General features: G+C 35.4%; 2 protein-coding genes across 2 annotated transcripts; one reads left to right on the forward strand and one right to left on the reverse strand.

The window, feature by feature from the left end:
* The first annotated feature begins 817 nt into the window (after nt 1-817).
* LOC117100757 (vacuolar protein sorting-associated protein 72 homolog) lies at nt 818-6102 on the forward strand. The gene is made up of 7 exons (XM_033240555.1): nt 818-972; nt 1599-1721; nt 2841-2993; nt 3260-3389; nt 4778-4972; nt 5217-5376; nt 5751-6102. The coding sequence occupies exons 2-7, from the start codon at nt 1602-1604 to the stop codon at nt 6043-6045; spliced, it is 1053 nt and encodes a 350-aa protein (XP_033096446.1). The 5' UTR covers nt 818-972; nt 1599-1601; the 3' UTR covers nt 6046-6102.
* Nucleotides 6103-6106: 4 nt separating this feature from the next.
* LOC117100756 (meiosis-specific nuclear structural protein 1-like) lies at nt 6107-12895 on the reverse strand. The gene is made up of 8 exons (XM_033240554.1): nt 12765-12895; nt 11792-12010; nt 10789-11019; nt 9673-9902; nt 9087-9303; nt 7966-8196; nt 7098-7358; nt 6107-6956 (listed from the first exon to the last, which is right to left on the reverse strand). The coding sequence occupies exons 1-8, from the start codon at nt 12765-12767 to the stop codon at nt 6858-6860; spliced, it is 1491 nt and encodes a 496-aa protein (XP_033096445.1). The 5' UTR covers nt 12768-12895; the 3' UTR covers nt 6107-6857.
* Between the last annotated feature and the right edge of the window lie 12279 nt (nt 12896-25174).

Below are 25174 nucleotides of genomic sequence, written 5' to 3' on the forward strand. Positions count from 1 at the left end.
CTGGGTAAAATCAATTACTTTAGGCGACGTTTGTAGACTAACATACTCGTACCAACGTCCGCATGTCGCGCTAGCCTTATCCTACTCTATGCCAGACTAGCTAGGATGGTATATAGGCCTAGCCTTGAAGGGACGAAGGTCCCAATGAAAAACAACGTCGCTCTTTGATAGCTAACATCGTCTATTTAACATCACAATAATTCATTATTAGACCTATAGTTGTTTTTTGAATTGTACTCCACAAATCTCAGCCGATACCTCGCACAAATCTTATTGTCGTGACGTCATGGCTCGCTGGCTCACACTTGTGATATGTCTCGCACTTGTGATCAAATAACACGCTGGCTCGCACTTTGGCAACACTCTTTGGCAGTCAACTCGCCCAGAAAACCCGCCCTTGGAAACTTGGCACATAAAAAAATGTACACTTCCTAGACCATGCAGTCTTCAAAATAAAAATTGTAACCTTTGGTAATCAACTACATTTTCCACATACATAGAAATTTTTGAAACTTTATTAAAAAAAACCTAAACCATAATTCACCACACTATAGACACTTTCTGACAAAAATGAAAAATTACGACTTTGTTACCAATGAGAAGTTCTAATATAGACAATGGGTCGTGTCTCATATTATTTGTTATAGTTTTATTATTCATTATTTTCACTTTACTCGCATAAATAATTTTGTTCGAAGAACATTTATATGCAGTTGTACTTCGCAGCACTTCACTTGCAATTTGCAATTTCTAGTTTAGCCATTTTGCCAATTACCATACAGTCCGTCATTTTGGAAGCGTTGCCGCTTTGGTTTATTGCCGTTTTGACATATTGCCGTTTTGGTTTTTTGCCGTTTTGACCTGTTACCAAAACGATACTCAACCAAAATTCGTACTCAACGAAATCAACCAGTCGAATAAGCCCAAAATGTCCATTGTTTGTCGTCGTCGGTAGTCTTTAGCCAATGTAAAGTAAGTGTGACTAAAAATGTATTTAAACTTCTCACTGACCTGTCTTCTTTGTAGAAAATAGTTACATCGAAACTTAATTGATGTAGTGAGAATTAAAACATAGGCCTGATGTAGCCTAATATATGCCATAATTAACCGTAGCCTAGGCCTACTAGGCCTATGTTTAGAGCCTAACGGGGCCTGAAAACATCTCGATAGGATATCCTGCATCTGCGTGGATATTATAGAGTACCTAGGCCTAGACCAGGTTTGGCCGCCTATCAGCAATTATAATGTTAAATAATATACACACGTTTATAAATTAACATTATTTTTGTTATATGATGTTGTTCGTCTTTATATAATAATTATGATGAGAACCCTCTCTAATAATATTGAGAAAACAAGAGGTTTGTCACCTAAAAAACTGTATTTTTTAAATTTCAATATGTAGGCCTAGGCCTAATGAATAAGAAAGTATAATACATACTCCAAGTATTGAAATGCATCGTGCCATTTCAATACTCCAAGTATTGAAATGCATCGTGCCATTTCAATACTTGGGAGTATGTATTTTCTTATCTGAGATTAATCAGTGGACCTTTCGGTTTATGTACCGGTAATGAATGTTTCATTTGTTGTGACAGATCATGAGCCTTGCTTCTGGTCGAGAAAAGCGAGTGACAGCTGGCAACCGGCTTGATCGTATGCTGGCTGAAGAAGCTGATGATGACGACTTTTACAAAACAACATATGGTGGTTTTTCAGAGGTACTGTAAAAACTGTGCAGTCAGTGACATAACAATGGGCCAGAGGCCCTGTGGCTTTCTGAGTGTTGGGGCCCTTATTGGGACTGGTTGCCAATTCCATTTTGTGGGATTTTAGTGCTCGTTTTTAATCATGTTTGTCATTGTATTCTAAATGTTTTCAACGATGAAATAGATATCAGTAGCTGATCCAGAGTTGAAATAGAGGGGTCCAGGCCCAGGGAGGGAGAGATGGAAGGTCTATACCTACTGTACCACCTCAGCCCCACCATGGTTGGGGCATAATTAAGAAAATTTATGAGTATGGTACCTCTATAGATGGCCAGAAATGGCACCCACAAACTTAAAATTTGAATATAATTTTCTTTTTATCTTCATTTTTAAAAAATTTGGACAAATTTAGGGGCCCCTTTAATCCACCGCTGGATATAATATCCTACAGCCAATGTCAGAGACACATTATGATGTTTATGTATCAACAAAGCGCTTTTTGGTCAGGGTGCTAGATTGAGGACACTATTGGTGGGTGGGTAGGCATTATGCCACTGCGTTTTGTGTGGTTATAAGATAATGTGCTAATTTGAGTCTAGTCATATTAATGTGACCAATTCAAATCTAAAATTATTTCAATTTGCATGCAGCAGTATGAATCCTTCATACTAAAGAATTGGGATCAGTCAGTAACCTTTCGTGCATCTCAGTTAAATGCTCTAGTTTGTTTTCATCTAAACAGACAGGGCAGAATTTATTAGAAAACTTTCATTGCCCATTTAAACGTGCATTTATTTTATTTGGAAGCAGTATTAAGAGACAAACATGTTTGTCCTCCTGCCAGCAGGAATAAGTATTGTTTGGAATACACTAAGCAATGTATCAAGTATTATCATCACTTTTCAGGTTGAATGACCAGCTAGATGTTGTTGTACAGGTTACTGGGCTTTTTAAAGTCACACTTAAAAGGATATGTCACACACACGCCCTCAGAAAACCTTTTAACCAATTACCTTGTTTGAAGATAAATAATGTTATTGTCATGTGGTAATGATGTCAACACTGATGAAAATAATACGCATTTCCTAAAACTTGTAAGGTGACAGGTGTATTTTCTTTTCCTAAATTCAGGAAGTTGATGATAATGAATATGAAAGTGAGGCTAGTGGAAATGAAACATCAAGTGACAGTGACATTAGTGCATCGGAGGACGATGAACCTGAATCGGACAATGAAGATGAGGGACCAAAAAGAAAGAGACGAGTTGTCACTAAAGCATACAAAGTAAAGCATTACAAGAAAAATGTAGTAGTAGCAGTCACTGTTGCAGGAATTGCCATTCCTAACGATTTTCTTAATTTTTAATTTAATTGTCATTACTGTAATTGTTTTATCAATTAAATTATTAACCTGTTATAATTTTTAATATATTTTTTGTTAAATTTATATTATTATCATTATTCTAAATATGACTTCAAAATTCAGAACAACAATAATTATAGCAATAATTGTTGTCGTTAATATGTCGTCACATCTTTTTCTTACATTAGGAGCCACCAAAGAAAGTTGCTCCATCTAAACCTAAAGTCACCAGTAAGTCTAGAGAAAAGACAACAAGTGAGAAGAAAACTCCCCAGAAAATGGACATAGACCCAAGGGAAGAAAATTTGTCTTCATCTTGTAAGTAATTGACAAATAATAAGATATGCAAGTGGAATGAAATGGAAAAAGAAATGTCATTTTAAAAAAACATTGTTTATTTTTTCTCTAATTTATAAATGGCATTATGTGTGTTCCTCATACCCACAACGCTAGATATCTTAACTCTTTTATTCCCAGCTCTGTCTACCATTTTGAGAAACTTGCACTTCGTTAGTAAGCTAAATTTTTTATATGTATCATTTTTAAACGGTTCAACTTTTTTTATTTAATTTTAATTATCTTTTTGAGTGATAGATTTCAAATATCTGCATGACATTTTAAACATTTTTTATCAATTGTAATTGCCTTTTCTTTGTATTGCCAGAGGAAAACAAATTTCCAGTTGTTTTTTGGGACAATAAATGTTATCTTTTAACTAACTGCAAAAAAGTTTCAACTTGAAAGGCATTCAAATTCAGATGTACATTTGATACCTCAACCATAACAGTTTGTTTTTCACTCACTCACTCATGGTCCACACCTGTAGCCAATATGTCAGATGTTCAGCATTAGTCTTCCAATCAGCTGCGGAATTTAAATATTTCTTACTTCCTGTTCTAAGCTCTTCAATTGAGATCTTTTATTGGAGTAGGGGAAGAACCTTAAAATACACATTGGGATTACTTGATGAATGAACAGTGCCCTCTAGGGACACCTTAGGATATCCTTTCGTCCAAGATATTAATCTACAGCTGTGGAACTGAAGTAAATAACTTAGCGTGCTTAACAGAATGGCGTCTGGTTGAGTACATACTGTTACTTGTTTCTTACAATGAATGGAGCAATAATGTGAAACGGATATAGCTTTGGCTCTAGTTAGGTATATTTGAGCTGTCGGGACAAAATAAGTTGTGTGGTACGAAAAATGAAAAATGAGTTATTGATATATTTAGATAGATGAATATATAAGCTTTATCTTGGTTTTTAAATCGTGTTCCTAGGTTGAGTAAAACCAGAGTAAGGTCAGTTTAAAGTTCAGATGTCTGAAAACATACTTATGAGAAAATCGCCGCTAAAGATAAGCAACTGATACATTTTGTGTTGGTTTTCCTATCAATTCTGAAAAATAGTTTTACAAAATGTGCCTCAAAAACATGATTGCCTTAGGTAACTCGACTCGGAACTTTTGCTACTATGAAATATTCATATTAAACTTATCAGAAAAACTGAAGCACAATTTTTGTCCAAATATCACTTAAGATATATTTTCTTGAATATATCGAATTGAATTGGCGTACCACAAGACTCATTTTGTCACAACAGCTCACAAGTACAGATTAACACCGTGGTATGAGATTAAGAATTATGAATGCCTAAAAAAAAGAACTTTACATTTTATAATAAAACTCAATATTTCTAAACGTTAGTACGAAAGTCATCAAGACGGTCTACAATACAAAGAGTGACAGAATTCAAAAGCAGAATCAAAGAACGAGAAGAAAGAGCCAAGAAAATGAAAGAACAGATATCAAAGAAAAATATGCCAGAAGTACGTCGTCTGACACAGGAAGAACTGCTGAAAGAGGCCAAAAAGACAGAAATTGAGAATATAGCATCTCTTAGTAAGTCCTACTGCATTTGATTCAATTAAGTGGTAATAATAATTTAATAAGCAACAATAATGACCAGTATACGTTACTTACTACTGGCTACCTAATTAGACAAAAAGAGGATAAAAAGTAATACTGTAATATATTTTTTTTCTAAGATGAACCCAACATAAACTTAATTATTTAAATAATTGATGCAGTTTATTGTTTTTGAAAGATGTTGATGATAACACAAATTAATTTTCTTGAATTGCAGAGGCATACCAGCTTCTAGAAGAAAGTAGGAAGAAGCAGAAATTTACAAAGCAGGTGTACAAAGGTCCAACGATCAAATACCGGTCAATGTCCATGCCGTTTGTTCAAGAGATTGCTCCAGAAACTAACAGTCATGATATTGTTGTCGACAATGACAGCATGTAAGTTGGTGATTAACATTCGCAATCCTACTCTGATTTGATTTCAAACTTTAGTTTCCATAGTTCTATTTGTTAATAAAGAGTAACATTCATTTTAGTAGAGTATACTGTATATATATTTTTAATTGATATATTAGTAATGTAGTGTCGTTTTATAATGCGTTAAAGCCCATTTTCTGTCGTCGTGTCTCCAATGTGTTTAGTTAAGGTTCATTTTTTCACCTTCTGTTTGTTTTATGTATTTCTTCTGTAAGTGGCTAGTTTGTTGTAATTATTTTTACTAAAGTATTGTATTTATTTATTCTTGATTTGAGGAAGTAAATGATAGTTTCATGTCCAAAGGCATTAATTTCTTTTTTATAATCTTATATTAGGTCCCGAACCAGGTCATCAACTGAACAGAAGAAATGTTCAAGAAACTTCATTACATTCAGCGACGTGAACACGTACAATGAGTACTTCACGCACAAAAAAATGAGAAGCCACGGAAAGCAGATATGTCCTGTTACACGACTCCCTGCCAAGTACCTTGATCCCATCACAAACATCCCTTACGCAACTATACAAGCTTTTAAGTTGATCCGAGAGACATACGTACCGGATCATACTGAGGCGTTGCTTGAATATAGAAAAACAATCAAACACTACCCACAACCAAAAGCCAGTTAATCACAACTACATCTGTATTCTTTCATACTATTTTGTAAATTAAACTGACAAAATGTACAACTTTTCCTTAAATTTGTATTTATTTCTTTGTACTTTGCACATACTAAACAAAAAGGTATTAATTATAATAAATGTTCTGTTTTTTTTTATTTGAGAAATTACATTTCCTTTATTTGTTATTTATATTTGGGGAACATTATCAGTGGTGGATCCTGGAATTTAAAACAAAGGGGGCCCGGGGAGAATCCTATAGGTGGCCAGAAATGGCACTCTCGGACAAGAATTTTGGACTCTTCCTTGGTGACTTAAAAAGCTGACCTTAACTGTTTTAGACTGGGTCGGTAAGAATGGGCAATATTTATTTTTTTATGCTTTATTATTCTTATTCTTATATTATTATGTTACATTATGTTTTGTTGAGATAAAAAATCCTGGTTTTTGAAACAATCAAATTGATGAATCATGGTGTACTCGCAGTCTAGATGCTGATGATAAGAAGCTGAAGTTATCATTACTCAAACAAATTTAACTATACAGTATAATTAAAATCCAGGAAAAAAACTGCAGATCTATGAAATCTGATAAAGCACAACATTGAAAATGAATGCTGTACTCTACTCAACATTACGACCACACTCAACTGTACGACACCACTCACACAAAAGTTTAAATTCAAATAAGTTGTCATATATAATGGTACTAAATTTATTCTTAAGATTTAAACAGGATTTCTATCTAAAAAAATAGACAAATTATATACATATATATGCCTTGGTAATAGGAATGCTGGCGATAGCTCTTTGAATTTTTTACTAATAGTTATCATCAAACAGATCACGCTTGCGTTCGGAATAGTGTCGTTTGAAGCTGTCGTCAAATAATTCCAGATCATGTTCGCTTTTTATAACGCCCTGAAAAAGAAAAGAATTGGAACATTACTATTTAAAGATGTAAATAAAAAAACCCCTTTTCCAGGTTTGGTCAGTGTGGGCTACAAATTGGTTTGAGTGAAATGGTATATTAAAGAAATTTATAATGATATGATGACTAACCTTCGGCAGGTATCCAAGAAGTTTCTGAGCGTGCTCTCTAAGCAGGCGTTGTCTTTCCTCCTCAATAATTTGTTTACGGAATTTCTCGCGTTCCTCCTCTTCTCGTCGGTCCATCAACTCTCTCTCCTTGTCAGCAGCAAACTGTGCCCGTCGGTCTTCGATGAGAGTCTCGACTGCACGCTTGTGCTCAAGCTGTTTCATACGCCGCTTCTGTGCATTCATTTGTTCAATACGATCATCCTCAGCAAATTTAGCCAGCATCTAGTTTTAATAACGATTTACATAGTTTAGAATTACGTTTTATATTAGAGAAGACAACACTTGATTAATAATGAAAGGAGGTACGAAACTCTAAAATTCACAATATCGAGTTTTATGTGACAAATATTTGTGATTTACCTATCATATTGGTGTGTCATATGACATCATCATGTCCATATATGGGCAAATCACCTATCATATTGGTGTGTCATATGACATCATCATGTCCATATATGGGCAAATCACACAAATATGTCACAGATCTTGATACTGTGGACAGGCCTTTAAGAAGGTATTTTTGACAGCAAAGTAGAGACAACAAAAAGAGAGAATGACAGTTTGGGCACCAATATAGACACAATAGGGAGCCTTTGATTTGTTTGACAACGGTACAACGGAATCACTCATGCGTGACCGTCCTACCAGGCCTCCTACGTTTTCTGCATATGTAGATTAGGCCAAATTATGTCCTAGAATCCACGCAACAAGAACTTAACGTCCTTACATGCGCAGATTACTGTTGGTGACGTTATTACGTTGGACGTCCTACCGTTGTCGTGCATTCAAAAGCTCCCTATCGACAGAGTTGAAATGCCTTTATTCTCACCTGCTTTCGGAATTCCTCCTCTTCTTCCATCTGGGCTTGGAGACGCAACTGTTTGAGTTGTAACTGTTGACGATTACTAGTCTGCAGCTCGAGACGTTGGCGTACTCGTCTGTTCAATTCATCCTTCTCTTTCTGTCGTTCCATCTCTTCTTGTTCTTCCAAATACAGTTCCATTCGTACTCTTTCCATTTCTTCCTCTTCAGCCCTTTCTGCAGCGATTTTTCGGCTAAGCTGAATAATAAACACAATAATAATGTTAACAATGTGCTTCATGGGATTTGAAGAGAAGCACCACAGCCACTGACCTACAGCTCCCTCTTACAACAAACCTTTAAGCCAGGCACTCATTGCATTGTACGACTCGCACGACGAATTCAATTCCGCTCCCTGTGAGCGCTAGAAGACAAGACACCGTCTGCTAATTGGCGGTGGCAGTCTGAACGGATCCCGTCATTAAAAACGATCCGTTGTGCATGCGTCGTCGCGTTGTGTTCTTTATAGAATCGCGTCAGCCGACGACCGTCGGGCGTGTTGAGTGCCTGACTTTAGATAAAAATTTTAATCCAACAACAGAATGAAACTTGAACCACTTAAAACTACAGTAGAATTATTAATTAAAGGATAAAATATCAGACCAAAATTAAAATAAGAAATTATAAAAACCGTAAAAATTAATAAAACAATTTTTAGAAATTTTTTTATGTATTACTATCAAAAAATAAATGGAATTGTCTTGAACACAAACATTATACATGAGAACAGCTAGCTCAGTCGGCTAAAAACTGGTGGTAGTCACTGTGGATGCACTGAACCGTGGAGATCTCTTGGTAACCGGTGCAATTCCCATCGATGGTCTCTTTGTGTTTCAGCTGGACGGCTGAAATGGCCCAAGTGCACGTTAAAGAATGTAGTACTGTACACTCTTCAGAAAAGAGTCGGTGATTGTCTCCCAGTGTACTGCCCAATTCACCACCTGAAGGACCCCACTGGAAATAAATCTTAGAGGGTGGGTTATTCCTGGTGTGTATCACACCAAGAAATCCAATCCACCATAAAGACTACAACTACAGGACAAGAATCTATTTTTGGTAACAATGACGCAACAAAAAAAATTTACTTACAGCATTTTGTACTTCAGATTTATGTTCTTCCTTTTCTCTCTTAGACTGCATTCGTTCTTCTTCTCTGTTACGCTGAGCATTAGCGAATTCTAAAATCTTACGGTTTTCTTCCTCCATACGTTCCTTTTCTTTATCCATCCATAATTCTCTGGCCTTCTTGAATTCATCTACGTACCTTTTTGTTGCTTGTTGTTTTGCTAAGTAGAGTTCTCTTTCTCTGTTGATTAAAAAAAAAGTGATATAAACACATTTATTTTATTTAATTATGTTATTTAAAAAATAAATCTAAACAGACAAAAATATATAAAAGCTGATTAAACCAGAAGCACTACTAAAATGCTGTCACTGGTAAGCTGTGCTTCTTTTTTCATATTATATTTTTTTTCTATTGAAATATATATTGCATTTATATGATGAAATTAAGGACCAAGTATTTTATCATTCATCATTATTACTAATTATTATTTTATATAATTTATTAAATTCCCCCTTTCAGATTTTGCCTTATAATATCATACTATCATATTTTAATACAAATGAGAATTTTCTTTTTTGATTGTATTAAGCAAACATAATTTTCTCCTACCTTTGATCCTCTTCATATATCTTTCGTACTATCTCGTCTATCATTAGCTTTTCTTTTAAGAATTCCTCATAACTCTCCTGCTTTTTACGTTCCTGTTCTTCTAGTTGTTTTTCTAGCTCTTGTTGGTAGCGGACGCTTTCCTGCCAGCGTTCCTTTAACTTCATTCTCTCCTCGTGGTCAGCACGGGCAGATTCCTCTTTCATCAGCCGTGCAATCTCTGAATCGCGTGCCTACAGGAATGTCAAAGAATATCCATATTTGAGTATTGAATATATGAAAATTAAAAGTAGTCAATTGATGTAAGGTACAGTATCTTTGACATCGAAGTATTATTTTTATTTATATTTCTACAATCATTATATTTTATCAATGGCTGGTACAACATTTCAACAGTTTGAAAGATGTATTGCCCCTTGAAAATAACAAAAAAATTATAAAAATCATTTTGAAATTAACTTGCTCATGTTGCAGTAACATACAAATTATTAACTTGAGCATAACAATTATTTAATTTAAAAAAATGTGTACCCTGATTTTTAAACTGGATAATTCAAAAATGATTTTTACAATTTTTTTGGTATTTTGCAAGGGACAATACATCTTTAACTAGCACACAAGGTAAAATCTTTACAGCTTTGTAATACTAATTGAAAAAGTTTACTAAGCAAATGAAAGGTGAAAAGCAACAAAATTGAGAAGGTTATTTAGTAGTCAAATGGAAAGGTGATAAGGAACAAAACTGAAAAAGTTCACCTAGTCAAATGGAAAGTTGATAAGAAACAAAATTGAACAACTTTACTTAGTCAAATGTAAAGGTGATGATCGGCTGACTGCGGTATTGCAAAGGGCGCCCCCGCAATCACATGATTCTTTTTCATTGGATAGTCAAAACAACTTTACACCTACAATGATTGACACCAAAATAGTGGCTCTCACTAACAATAACTGACAGGTGTCAATTAGCACCTCACACATGCAAGTGCTCAACTGCAATATTGTTACATCCGCTCTTTTAACTATGTAAAAACTGTGGCACAAACCTCCTAATTAAGCAAGGACTAAAAGTCTCTGAATAAAGGATAACAATTTCCGGAAAATTTATGGTCAGATACTTACCGTTATTTCATATTGCATGGCCTCCTTCTCAGCCCGTTGAGCAGCTCTCTCTCGATTCATGTAACCTGCCTTGAGTTTAGCCTCTAGTTCTCTCAATTCGATACTATTTTCTCTTATTTGTTGTCTCATCTTGGCATCCCGTAACTCTTCTAATTTCAATCTTTCTAGCTCCAAAGCCAGTCGTTCTTCTTGTTCCATCTGCTGTTCTCTTTGTTGTTTCAATGCTTGAGACTTTAAAAACGGTAAAGATAGATTAAACCTTACCATATAAATTATCTGTTCCTAACAAATTTGTAGGTAGGTTTTATACTGATAATGTAAGACTAAGGGCGTGTTTGGGCGAGTTTTTTGTGGAGTCTAACACGGGGTAAATCCAGAAACAGCCATTTCCAGTTCTAGCTCGAACGGGTGTTAAATGCGGACCGCCTGCTGATATCCGGTGATAATCCAACGCTGCAAATTGCAGTGTTATGGATGAGCAAAAGCAGCATGCGTTAGCAGCAGGGAGCATTTTTTATCACTCAATCCCCTTTGACTGTTTTAACACATGGCATAAGTAAAGTCTGTTTAAATGTTCATGGTCCCTGCTTCTTTCACAGTTCATTTCCAAAAACAAAACTGAAATACTTGATAAAATAAACTATTTCAACTGAGGGCTAGCCTAGAATCCACATTGCTACCTTATTACATATGTATGCCACATGCATACATGATCATGGCACCACTGCTTACTACTATGTAAACCAAACTTGTTTTCAATTTATTTTGTTTTTTCAAAATTCATGTACATAACAGTATATGTACTGTACGGTACTATCTTGAAAAGAAGCCTAAGTAATTTTAAAATGGGCCTCTTTTCGAGGCTAATTTTGCGAACTAAAGAAGGGGGGGGGCTTCAATTCGAGATGGGCTTCTTCTCAAGATTAAGCCTATTGGGCTTCAATGTGAGGTTTTCTGGTATCTAATAAGTGGGGCTACGTGAAAAGGTCTTATATTATTTTACCCTTGAAATTGCTTCCTCCATTTCAAGTTCCTTTTGTTCTTGTTGTAATCTACGAAGGTAACGTTTTGTTTCCACTCTTTCTTCACTTTCCATATTGGCTTCTAAAACCTTCTCTTTCGTCAGTCTTTTTAAGTGATCCTCTCTGTCCTCTTCCCTGCGTCGTGTATCAGCTAACACCTTCTGCTGCTGTGAATGGGTGAGATTTCTTCGCATCATTGCCTTTGTAAAAAATAAACATCCATTCAGACTTCAGTTAGCAAGGATCAGGTGTAGTAGTATATACATTTTGCAGCAGATTTGGCCTTGTCATAGGTCCCAATAAAAAACTTAAACTTGTGTAAGTATTAGACTACAGTATTACGCAGCAGTTATAATTCTGTGCACCTATAATTTTTCTAGCGATTTCCAGCACAAATTTGAGTTTTTGATGCATCATCCCTCTGGGCAGCAGTGTGGCCACAGACTAGCCTGCACCTAGCCGCCTCCTACCCCAGAGGCTAGGCTACATAGCCTACCTGTTGGGGAGGGGCAGGTAGGTCCTAGCTGCAGCACTCCACTGTGCACTTCCTCTTGATTTCTGTTCTTGCATCTATATACTCAATATTTATACTAGGCCTAGCCTGCCTAGTACTAGGCCTTCTTATTAGACTTAGTAGAGGCTCTACTCTACTAGACACGCCTACTAGTTGGCACTTAGGCTTAGGCCCGGTTAAAGCCTGAGCTATAGCCCAGGCCTAGTCTAGGCCAAGCTCTGGGAATGAGGCCTGGTCTATCTCTCTAGTCTGGACTAGGACCTAGGCCTAGGTAGGCCTCCCATTAAACTAGGGGCCGCCTAGCCTAGGCATGGCTATTGCTAGCCCCTAGGCCTACCCCTCTAGCCTAGGCTAGCTCTCTAGGCTAGTAGGATATTATTGAAAATTAAATGTTTTTGACGGAAAGTTATTCAAAAATGTATGAATAAAATACTTCTTACCATATTGATACTTAGGTCTAATGCGTCTATTTAACAATAAGATGAACTTGGACAGTAGAATATAAAATTATATTTGAGCACTAAATTCAACCTTCGCCATTCGTGATTGTTTTGTAAGTAACCAAGGTACTCTCCGCAGTTCCAAAATGGCGATGAAGTTGCGCCCTCTATAGTACAATCACATGAAAACTTTCGGACTGTAGTGCAGAAATAATTAATAATCACCTACCCAAATCAAATTAATGTAAACTTGAAAATAAACAAAAGTAATTGCTTAATTTGTATCAATAGGTTATTGGATTTCAATTGAAAATTAGAACCAAAAATGTCTCCCCAAATACCGAAATTTTAAATAATACAATTCCTATATTATTAAATGCTTGCGGTGCACCATGTCTCGACGTTTGGATTGAGTTGCTTCAATCGTCATTTTCCTGATCAGGGGCGGATTTAGGGGGACCGGGTCGGCCCGCCCGCACCGCCTTTTTGAAATTAAAAAAAAAAAAAAAAAAAAAGAAAGAAAGAAAAAGAAAAAATTGATCACCCAAAACGCATCAGAGTTTATTTTCGGGCGTCTAGAAAACAAAAAATTCGCGGACACCCTGTGGTGGTGTTATCCCGATCGGCTCCACTTTCGCCCCCCCCCTCCGCCCCTTTTTCGGGCATCTCTGAATCCGCCCCTCAATCGAAACGTCAAGACATTCTCAACAAAAACAGTCCTTTCAGACCTATTTACGTGGTGTACCGCAAGCATTTAATATATTCGCCATGTAAACATTCAAACTATATTAATATCCTGAAAATTCGCGACACAAGCAATTGTAAGGATGTTTGTAAGCCATTGAAAACTTCTACTTCTACGATGATAGGCCTACTCTGCATAGTCCAAGGTTTGGATGTTCCGCAGAGGTCAAACTTCTCGTTTTTGATCTGTAACATATTGACACTTCATGTATGTGGCCATCACAGTAGTTTGAGTATATCGCAGATAATTATTGCGGTATTAAAATTTATTATTATTCCATCTGTTAATTTCGATTGAGTGCATTTAGTGCGATTTATAGTCCGATTTTTTAATTGTTTTCTGTAAACGTAGGCATATTAAGCAGCATTTGGGAAAAAACACACAAAACAGACATTTCTTCTTACATAATATCTAAGCTATGAGTACACAACTTAAATAAATGGATATAACATAGGCTGGCGGTTTTTTTTTTAAATTATTTTTGCGAATTTTTTTGTTGTGTTTTGTAGGCTTGGTTTTTGCAGGAAAGTTCACCCTGCTTTTTCTAAATAAATACTATTTATATAGTATATATACATTTAATTTTATAAATAGGCCTATGAAAGATCACGGGAAAAAAAATTGCATCACATAGTTTTTTTTTCCCCATCCACTTCATAAAAATATTCATAAACCAAACATGACCCACATAACAATATGTTATCATATTATGTAGGTCGTTGTTTATTACCGCTCTGTATTAGTTTGAAAGCTCTTTGGTTACTTTAGCTTAATTGGTATGTATGCCCGGTGCCCAGTGGACCGGATAGTGAATCAAGCCAACCTTTCAAGCTCTCGTTTCGGTTAATAAAAGCTTTCACTTTGATGTACTTATCGCATTAATCTTTCGTTAATATTCTGGCAATAACATGATTCTAAACTTAGTAATGTTCGTATGTCACTGATGGGTGGAGATGCCCGGGATTTACTTCCTTTTTCTTACGATGTCAGAAAACATGGACAATAAAACTTCCTTATTTATACATCGGACTACATTAATGTTATTACAATAATTGTTCCTGTTATTGTTATTGCTATTGTAGGTGTTGTTATTGTTACTACTACACCTACATGCACACCCACCCACACACCCACACACCCATATATCTGTCTCTTATACACATCTAGATGTGTATAAGAGACAGCTATTTCAACTGAGGGGATATAAACGTACATATTAATCCAAAATCTTGATATCTTGCTCGAAGGGGAACACATTTATGATTCAAATGAATCATTGTAATCCTACTCATCATGTTAAGGGGAAGTACCTATATCTGATAACAAAACCTAAAAATGAATATTGATTATATTAAAAATTAGAAGAAAAAAAAATAAAAATTCGAAATGATAAACACGATCCCATGGTGGTTCCAGAATTGTGTGAATCTTTCACCCCGTGTTGACTTAAATATAGGTCCTATTATGGGACGTCATCGTTATTGCTGTTATAATTATATTGATATTATTAACCTTCATGAGGTTTGATTTTATATAGCCTACTATACGATTACTATTATTATTGTTGCTCCGAGGTTGCGGGTTTCGGCTACTCTAAGTGTCTGACCACTGGCCCTGTATCAGACCAAGAATAATGGGGAAAATAATTTTACTTCCCAAGATGGTCGTTTCGCTATAAAATACATATGCTAAAGGCCAGATTTTTTTGATAAAAAATTAACCCAATGATAGATCTTTAAGAAACTAGACGATGAAACATAGGCCCATAGCAACCCGATAATGGAACGGATATCCTCTTCTACTGCTATCACACGTATTCAGCTGTACTTCGAAAGACCTACTCAGACTGCACGCATGCTTAGAAGATTTTCATGAAAGCGCCGCCTGGCGAGAAAGGAGCGTAACGCTCGCAAAGAGAAATTAACTGGAGTTTGCGAACGACCAGCTAGCGAACGGTCTGGCGATTGAAGTACTTTTATATTTGGACTTAATGTTTTATACTGCAACATGAGATACTTGTACTTTGGACTTATACTCGGATTATTTCCAACCTGTGTCTTTGCTCAGTTCCTAAGTCTTAACCCAAATGGAAGAAATGTGTGTAAGAAAATGTAAGTGGAGTCTTGAACATGTTTTTTCTGGGCCACTGTTTTCAATAGACCATATTTATGTATTAATATATATTGTTATAAACGACTAACAACAAAAGTTCTAGGCAATTGCTTATAGGGCTAGGGGATCAGGTAGAATTTAACTTTGAGTTAATATTATTTTCAGTGCATTCCGGGCTATAAGGTAAGTTGCGTACTCTCCGTAGTTGTAAAAATATGGTTTTATGTTTTACCTTTTGCATTTGAATTGTTTCCTTCACAAAATATAAACTAAGGGATCATCGCGAGAGTTGCCAGGATTATTGCAGATACAAACTGATTTGACAAATTAACATGTGCCAAGTAAATATGCAACAGACTTGTTTAATAACTTTATTAGACACTACCAACCATTTTACTCAGCCTCGCTGGAATGACTCGATAACTAGATTATTACGGAAAAGGAGGAAATTCGTGACTGATGAATAATATGGTGTGAAATAAGCAGGGTATGGTTATGACATGTGCCCCTGACTCAGGTCCCGATTCAGGAAGGCAACGATTCTAACAGCTAGGGGCGTCTTGAAGGTGGTAGTGGAGGGTAGCGGAGAAGGGGGGGATGGGAACATTTTTCTAAATGAACCAGATACAAACAGCATATAATATTAATAATGTCACACAAGGAACACATTAGAATGTATTAGCGGACCTGGTTTCACGACCATATTCAGGTATTTTTCCTGTGGTCCTATATTTTCTCGGGGATCCCCGACTAACGTCAGAATGATGCCAACGAATTGGCACTTCATTTTGAAGGTTGAGTACGGGCACAAGGACAGCATTTTGAGCTTTTTTATCTTCATTGCTTCTCTCACCCAAGAGAGAAGCAATGGGTACATGGGACCCGGGTAGGCGGCCTGTACGGGGATCATAGTAGGCTACACCACAACTAGAGCAGAGCAGGAAGCACATTTTGCATGGGAACATTGTAGGCAGCCTTTGGCAAATTGTGGTTGTCTGTTGTATATATAGTGTTTTATTGTAGTTATCCATATATATGACAGTGTTCGAATATAATACCATTATGGTTGCTATTGTCACTATTGATGGTATGGCTTGTGTGTAAGGTACAATATAACAAACAATATAATATACAGTGTATTAAGCATCACATTTCATAGTATTCAACTGACGTCATTAGAACCTGTAATTACTGAAATATGTTCTAGATTAATTCTATTCTATCGCTATAGAAAGTCTTACATAGGCCTAAAGGTCAGTTGGACAGGAAAGCTGATTTATTAATTATAGTTCATAGTGGCTGTTATTATTATTAATATCTGTTGGTCTGGTTAAAGTGTCGTGTATTTGTACACACAGTAAACTTGATTTATGCTGCATAGGCCTGTATTTTTTTTTTTTTTTTAGTCTGGTTACTAATGCTTTAAACTATGACTCGGTGAGTAAGCGTGGCGGTACGCTCGGTACATGTCTCATACACGTCGGCCAGGGCAGCTGCAACGTATGCGATTCTTACTTTTGAATAGAAAACTGAAAGGAGTACCTGTTGAAGATTAGCAATCATAACAATATTGATGATAGTAATAATGCTATCCAGGGATGACACACCCATGCAGATAGCTGATTCAAAGGTGTGGGCTAATACAGACATGGAAATTTATAAACAGGTGTAAAGTGCGCTAGTTCTTTTGAACATTTTGCATAACAAGCTGGCCTGTTGGACATTAAACTATAAACTATTAAAAATATGTTAAGATTATTTTAACGTTAAAATGTAAGGCCATTTTTATTTTAACTACTATTATCAAACTAAAGAAAATACTGTAATCTTTTTTTATTTGTTTTAACTTTTAATTATGACGTCACACAACGTCATTCTCTTCTCTGTCCTGGCATGCTACTTTTAATATTTTTACATGCTAGGTTCATCCATATATGCATGCCTGTGTGCAGTATCGACCTAAATACCAGGGATAACAATATACATTCATGGGGGTTGTCCGGCAGGGGAATGACAATTCGTCGGAGACCAGTTAGACCCTGGTGCGGGTCAAGAACGCCCTGGCGCCTAGCAATATAGGGCATTGTTGAGCCATTTTAAGCTAGTTGTTCTGAGATTTTTTAGAACATATATTATGCCCAATGAACCAAAAAAGCTTATAGATGATGTTCATGGGTGATATGATTCATGCTAAATGGTAGGTGCATCCGTGATATGCCTCATTTCACCCCTGCCACGATCACCCAAATTATATTTTGTCATTTATAGACGATTAAGTGACTGACTAAAAGAAGGAAATGAATGACGAGATGATCACTTCCTGTCGGACCGTGTGCAAAACGCGGTCCTACTTTTTTCAGTGTGTTTCTTCGGATGTCAGTGCATCTTATGTAGCTTTCTGTCATGCTACAATTTAAATTGTCTGTAGCTTCTTCAGAAACCTCATCAACAGACTTACAGACTTTCCGAAAGATTTCAGGACCCATTAACCCGTTTCCGATAACAAATCCATGGCTGAAAACGCCCTTATGCCTTTCCGATGTTTCAGAAAGTTTCATATTTTATGTAGCCTCGAATAATCCATTCGGATTATTTGGAAGATAAACTTGTTCGTTAAATTTCCCTCACTGATGCGTTTTAGGCCTAATTATGCATATTGTGTGGTACGGTATCCCACACGATGTAAAAGGGTAGGCCTATATAGAATTAGGTCATCGCATCTCATAAACATAAGGAATAACTTCTGTGTACGTCATTGCAATGTTTATTTTGCATGTACTTCCCCTGTAAATTAGGGATTCAAAACTTACTGAAATTAATGTTTATATATGTATATATGTATATATATATATATAATGACCTATATATATGTATATATATGAAATTATATATATATAATTATATTATATATATATAGGCCTATATATACGCACCTCCTATCAGTCAATAAGCTATTTTACAGGCTTTTTGTCCTGTTAAGAGCTAGGTTATGACTCTATTCTAAAACAGCATAACCTTGAAACAACTTAATCTTTATATTGTTCAAATATTATTAGCTCTATATAATCCAGTAATACCAGAGTTGTATTCTGCAATGCATCGATATCTTATCTTGTTCTTTGTCTTATTGTCCTCTACTACCTATTCGAGCTTTGCACCCGACTTGCCAAACATTGATCCCTGCCCAGTCCCTGCTGCTTGGCACACGTACGAAGGATTCACCTGTGACGAGCGCGGTTACTTAATACCTGTCACTCGAGTAACTGTATGCCTCATCTGCCCAATAAATAACTGCGCTTTTTCTGCCGAAATCCAGAGGACCCAGTGGCGGATCTATTAATTGCTCGGGTGGATGCATGATTTGGCGGTAAGGGGTGCATTAGTCGACACCACCTTAGGCCCAACATGGTTTGGGCTGAGGTGAGAACATTTAGAGAATATGGACCTCATGTACCCGGAAATTGTACTCTCACACCTTAAAAATCTTACTGGTACTAGGCATGTCCATGTCAACAATACAATACAAGATGTAATTTTCTTAATACAGTTCAGGGGATGTAATGGCACCGTTTGCACCCACTGCATCCGCCCCAGTAAGGAGAAACACCAACTCAACTCAGCCCCAACATGTTTGAAAATTAATGATTAAGGCACTTGAAAATACAAGTCTGCTCGCTGTGGTGCGTGTATTTCAATAATATAGACCTATTTTAAACCGACTAAGTTATAATTTATGTGTAGTCCTTCACTGAAAAATAACCCCCGAACAGTTATGTCTATTCAAGTTGATAGTGTAATAAAAAGAGTTGGTACCCTGATGAGGAGAGATTTCTCAAATGCTAAAAAAAAAAAAAAAAATATGACGACGTTCTTATAATGTTTAAATAAATGTTGTGTTTTGTGCATCTATTGTATTTCGTTGCATGCAGACATACGGTAGGCGTTATTTTTAAGTAGCCTGCAGTAGTAATGTCCAGTAATCATGGAGTGATCGGGCGTAAGGAAAGACAGCAGAGGCGAACTCTCTGAAACTATGGAAGTTTTACTAGTATTCAGGCTCGAATTGCTGTGCTTTAAATTATTATGCTATAAAAATAGTCAGCAAACCTGCACTCAGCCTAACGTCACGTTGAATCAATCTTGTCAAAAAATCTTACCTTTGGGAGGAAAAATGTTTGCTAATGAAATGATGTTTCCTGTATTATTATAAATATAGGTTTAGGTTCAGCTTCTGACGCAAATAAATTAACAGATTATAAAAAACTTAAACACAAAGGTCACAACAGATTATAAATTTATCAATTACAATTCAACAAATTTTCCTCTTATCCCTTCTTTAGCGTGGTATCACTTATGTCAAATTAAACATTTTATTTTAAATGTTACGTTTTTATTGGTAATTTATGTTTATATATATTGTTAATAATGGCATTACAAACTTTAAAAAGTGCCATTGTTGGCCATCTAGAGGTGCCATAGGCAAAAAACATGGCCCGGGGCTAATGTAGTCTGGACGCTCCATTTCGAATTTCTGGATCCCCACTGGCCAAGATGTTTGAAAAGAGTTGATACATTAGGTCCTAATCATATAACACAAGCGATTTGCATTTCTGGCAAAAATAAGCCTATGCAGGCGGTGAGCCTGGGTTAATGATGTTATTATATTATTTTAAAAATCGCAATCAATGATTTCCAATTGCTACAGTGATTGTGGAACACAACATTTTTACCTTATGATTATTCAATTATGTTTGTGTTTGTTGTACAATGAATGTTTTCTATACCAAAAAATATTACCTACAAAACAAAGAACAACAAAAAGAAAGAGCAATAGTTATGTTTTTAATAATTATATATATTTAAAAAAAAACAAAAAAAAAACCAAGACACTGGCAATGAAGGATTAATTTGTGAATTGGCTTCAATTATTGCAATCAATTTTTCGAAGACAATTTACACCTGTTCTATAGATGCATCAATGTCGTATACCGCTTTTCCCCACGATACAACGTTTTCAATGTCACCAACATCCATTATAAACTGCCCTTCGTGTATTAAATAACGCCATTAATGGTTGATTTGAATAAAATCTCTTTCATAGACCGATTTAATTTGATCCGCTTTAGTTATATTCTAATTTTAATAATTGGGCAGGTGTTTATTGTCTTCCTCGTATTCAGATGTCAAAGTGTTGGGATTATTGCAGCTAAGCGGCGAATGAATATAATGCTGACAATGTTATTTATGAGGTTCATTAGTGTATGTATTAGGTATATGGCATATAATGTCTGATCTAACGGGGCTTTTTGTCGATTCCCCAGTAACATTTAAAAGGACTGCAATAAAGCATGTGAAGTTCATGATAAACTTTGGTCACTCGGTAGATTTCGCCGCACGACGTTAACCTTAACTTTAACGTTAGTACCCAACATGCAACACTATAACTCCGTCCCTTTTGTAAACAAACCGAAATACGCATGCGCAAACCCGTAACTACCGTACGTCGAGCACGTAAAATAATGAAATCAACGTACTCTACAACGCAAGAAGAATAAATTATGACGTCATCCGTTAACGTTAAGGTTAACGTCGTGCGGCGAAAACTACCTATTACCTCAATTGTGTCCTCATTCCATTCCCATTAAGGATTTATTTTTATTGGTATTGATAATCTACAACGTGGCTTTAAAGCTACAGGAATTAGTCTACAGAAATCCTGACTTTAAATCCTCGTCGACCGTGCGTTTTTGTTTATTGCACTGGCATTGTTAGTTCGAGTCTATGCGATATACAAGTCGATCGGTTGATTAATTGGTTGATTAACTAACTAATATCTTATTGATTGATTAGTAGCTTGATTGGTTGATTGATTGATTGATTGAATGATTGATTGATTATCTATAATTTGTTTCGTCAATAAAAGTCATGATTGGTTTTAGAATTAACCCTTTGACTGAGTGGTTGTTGAATATACTGATTATCAGATTAATCGATTGATTGATTGATTGATTGACTGATTGATTGATTAATTAAATTGTAGGTGGATTGAATTATTGATTTATTTATTATTGTTTTTATTTATTTATTTACTTATAATTATAAATTATTTATGAATAGGCCTAATAGAAACAATATTCATTCATTCAATCAATACTTTATTTTGGAAAAGGCTTAACATTTCCATAAAATTATCTACTCTGTTTATTAGAACTATGCATTCAAGTGTATGAAATCAGAGCCCGTACACCCCACGGGGTTTAATAAACAAAATCTAATGTGCTCAAATTTCTTACCTGTAATTGTAGTAGGCACTCTCATGACAATGATATGCGAAGGGATAGGCCTTACATAATATATATATAGGGGCGTATATATATATATATATACGTATATATATATATGTGTGCGTGTGTGTGTATGTGTGTGTGTTTGTGTGTTGTATATATAACATATATAATATTAATATTATAATAATAATAATAATATTATTAGGAGCCCGCTTATCCCATGCCCTAAATGAACGAATTCATAATTATAGTCTGACAAAATCTCTTAGTTACCGGTAACTTTTAGTGGGTAATCTATGTGTAGATTATTGGCCTATATGAACATTTAATATGTGTGATCATTATACAGTATTATAAACCTATGCATTATTACTAATACTAAGCCTACTAATATTATTATTATTATTTTCATCAGTTACTATGTTGATGCATTTTGTAATAGATTTGTTGCTGTAAATTTTCACTTTTTTGATTTATCGCGTTTTGTTCGTTCTGCTTTTATTTTTTTATCTGAGTAGGTGTATCATTTCTTAGATTAAGATGAACACAGAATCATGCTTATCGTGGTCAGACAGATTTTAATGATCAACTCCTTTGTGCAGGCCTGCATGCTATACTAAACTAAAATCCTCGGGGAATTTACGGTGTCCGTGGCAACAGCAGATCCCATGAGATTTTCTCTTTTTCCTGTAAATAGCCCTATATTTCTTTTGCATATAATATTTGTTGCGAAGTTCTACGAGTGTTTGAATAAGTGCCATTCACTTTCCTGTGCATTGTTCATATTTCCAGCTGTTTCCTATATTACTTATGATATAATAACTCATACACAATTTTATAACGTTTTCAATTCCAGACGTTTCACCGTGTACAGATAATATCTCAATAGTGTTTGTTCGATGATTAGTGGTTTTATACTGGCTTCACGATTTGACGTCAGAATAAATTTAATTTTGAGCGTGAGCGTGCATTTATCCTTTACGAAATGTAAATAAGTTAGTTGCACTTAAAACGCGTTTGCCATTTTTTTTTTTTTGCGTTTGACTAAAACACTTCTGACCTGTCGCCTGATGATCACTCCACCTTCCAATACAAGTTTCAGGTTCAATTATACCTGGTACAAAAGAGTCAGAGGGATTTTTTTAACAGTTAAAGACAAGTCCATTCCAAACCTAAATAGGCCTATACTTAGTTATGGAGCGTCGGGGTCCCAAATAATCAGCTTAAGGTGGTATAAGTATAATTATTATCGTTATTATGGCAAAAACTGACAAACATAATGTGTGTATGTATGTCTTGTGTGTCGTGCACTGTTTTATGTGTACTGGGCCTTCTGGGAGAACAGTAATTTGTTGCTGAAGAGGAAACCAAGTATAAAGAACAAATAAATAAATAAAATAAAAATATAGATCTATAAAAAGTTATCAGCATATTTTTCAAACAATGGAAACGTGACAAGATTGAGTTAGTTGAGCAAAATATGTTAAGGTTTAAAATCGAACTCTTTATGGAAGCCAATATTCGCATTGGTATTTATTATTAAGTGGCTCGAGTCCTGTCAGATGATTTACCCCCAAGTCCGAAAATCTGGTCTCCTTTGATTTATTTTAGAGCAGTATATTTGAGTCCGAGGCCTGGCCTATATTATTTATGTTCTGAATGAATTTGTCACTTAAGAATACTATACTTAGTTCAGAAATCCTATATTCTCCTTCCCTTAATGCTTTTAAAATTTACATACATGAGGTCAGTTTATTTTTGTTGACTGAAAATGGCCATATATACATACATACATATATATCTGTCTCTTATACACATCTAGATGTGTATAAGAATATTAGTAGGCTTAGTATTAGTAATAATGCATAGGCCTATAATATAATGATCACACATATTAAATGTTCATATAAGTTGTAAATAGTTGTAAATGCGCACTTGGAAATCTTTTGCCTATTTGCCTAAATATGAAATATTGATATTAAGAATGTAAACATACTGAGCATTTCACTTCGTGTTTGGCTGGGATGAACTACGCGATCCAACTTATTCCACTCAGCATAGATGCACTCAGAATGTACGCGACTATGTAAAGGATGTGCCACAGGCCTGTAAAATATTAGATCTCTATTGTCATACATCCAAATATTCCCGTCTATGCGGCTGATCTCATTCATACTGATGTTACCACTGGCCTATCCATGTTGAGAAACATCACACTATGTTTTTAATTGGCATTTGAATTGCTGAACAATTTGAACCAAAAAGGAAATTAGACCTATTTAGACGCATATAAATAATTACGTAAAATTACATTCATTCATTCATTCATTCATTATTACTTTCATTCATTCCTTCATGCCATTGTCCATTTGTTCGCTCGTCCATGCATTAATTAATTAATTCATTCATCCGTCCGTCCATCATTCATCCATTTTGATCCACTCATTCATATATTCATTCATTCATTAATTCATTTTCATCCATAACCCATTCATCCATTTATCAACCCATCCCTCCATCTATCTATGATTAATCCATCTATTAATCTATTCATACATTTATCCATCCATTCATTCAATCAATCAATTATTCATCCAATTGTCCAATCAATCAATCAATTAATCAATCAATCAATCGATCGGTCGATCGATCGATCGATCACTTAATCAATCAATCAATCAATCAATCAACCAATCAACCAATCAATCGATTGATCGAGGAAACCCAGTATAAAGAACAAAATCAATCAATGAATCAACCAATCAATCAATCAATCAATCAATCGATCGATCGAGGAAACCCAGTATAAAGAACAAATAAATAAATAAAATAAAAATATATCAATTAATCAATCAATCAATCAATCAATCAAAACCACCAATCAATCATCATTCGTTTGTTCGTTCATTCATTCATTCGTTTCTTCGTTCGTTCATTAATTCATTCATTCATTCATTCATCCGTTCGTTCGTTCGTTTGTGAATTCATTCATTCATTGACAGAGTCGCTTGTATATTGATTTGAAATTTATGTTGATCCACATTTTTGTATTCATTGCCACTCAAACATAATTCAGTGACAGTCAGTGCATTATTGAGCATCGTACATACCAGGGACACTTTTCGTTCCAACAATAATGTCGTGGCAACATATCATTCATAAGCCATTTGTATGTTTGGTAAAAAGGTTTGCGGTGCTTTTGTCCAGACAGCGTCGACATTGACCATAAACCGACGACATAAAACGACAATAATCCGCTCATTATG

The sequence above is a fragment of the Anneissia japonica genome, unplaced genomic scaffold, assembly GCF_011630105.1.
Source record: "Anneissia japonica isolate Jap-2015-1 unplaced genomic scaffold, ASM1163010v1 scaffold670_len1213532_cov191, whole genome shotgun sequence".
Lineage (NCBI taxonomy): Eukaryota > Metazoa > Echinodermata > Crinoidea > Comatulida > Comatulidae > Anneissia > Anneissia japonica.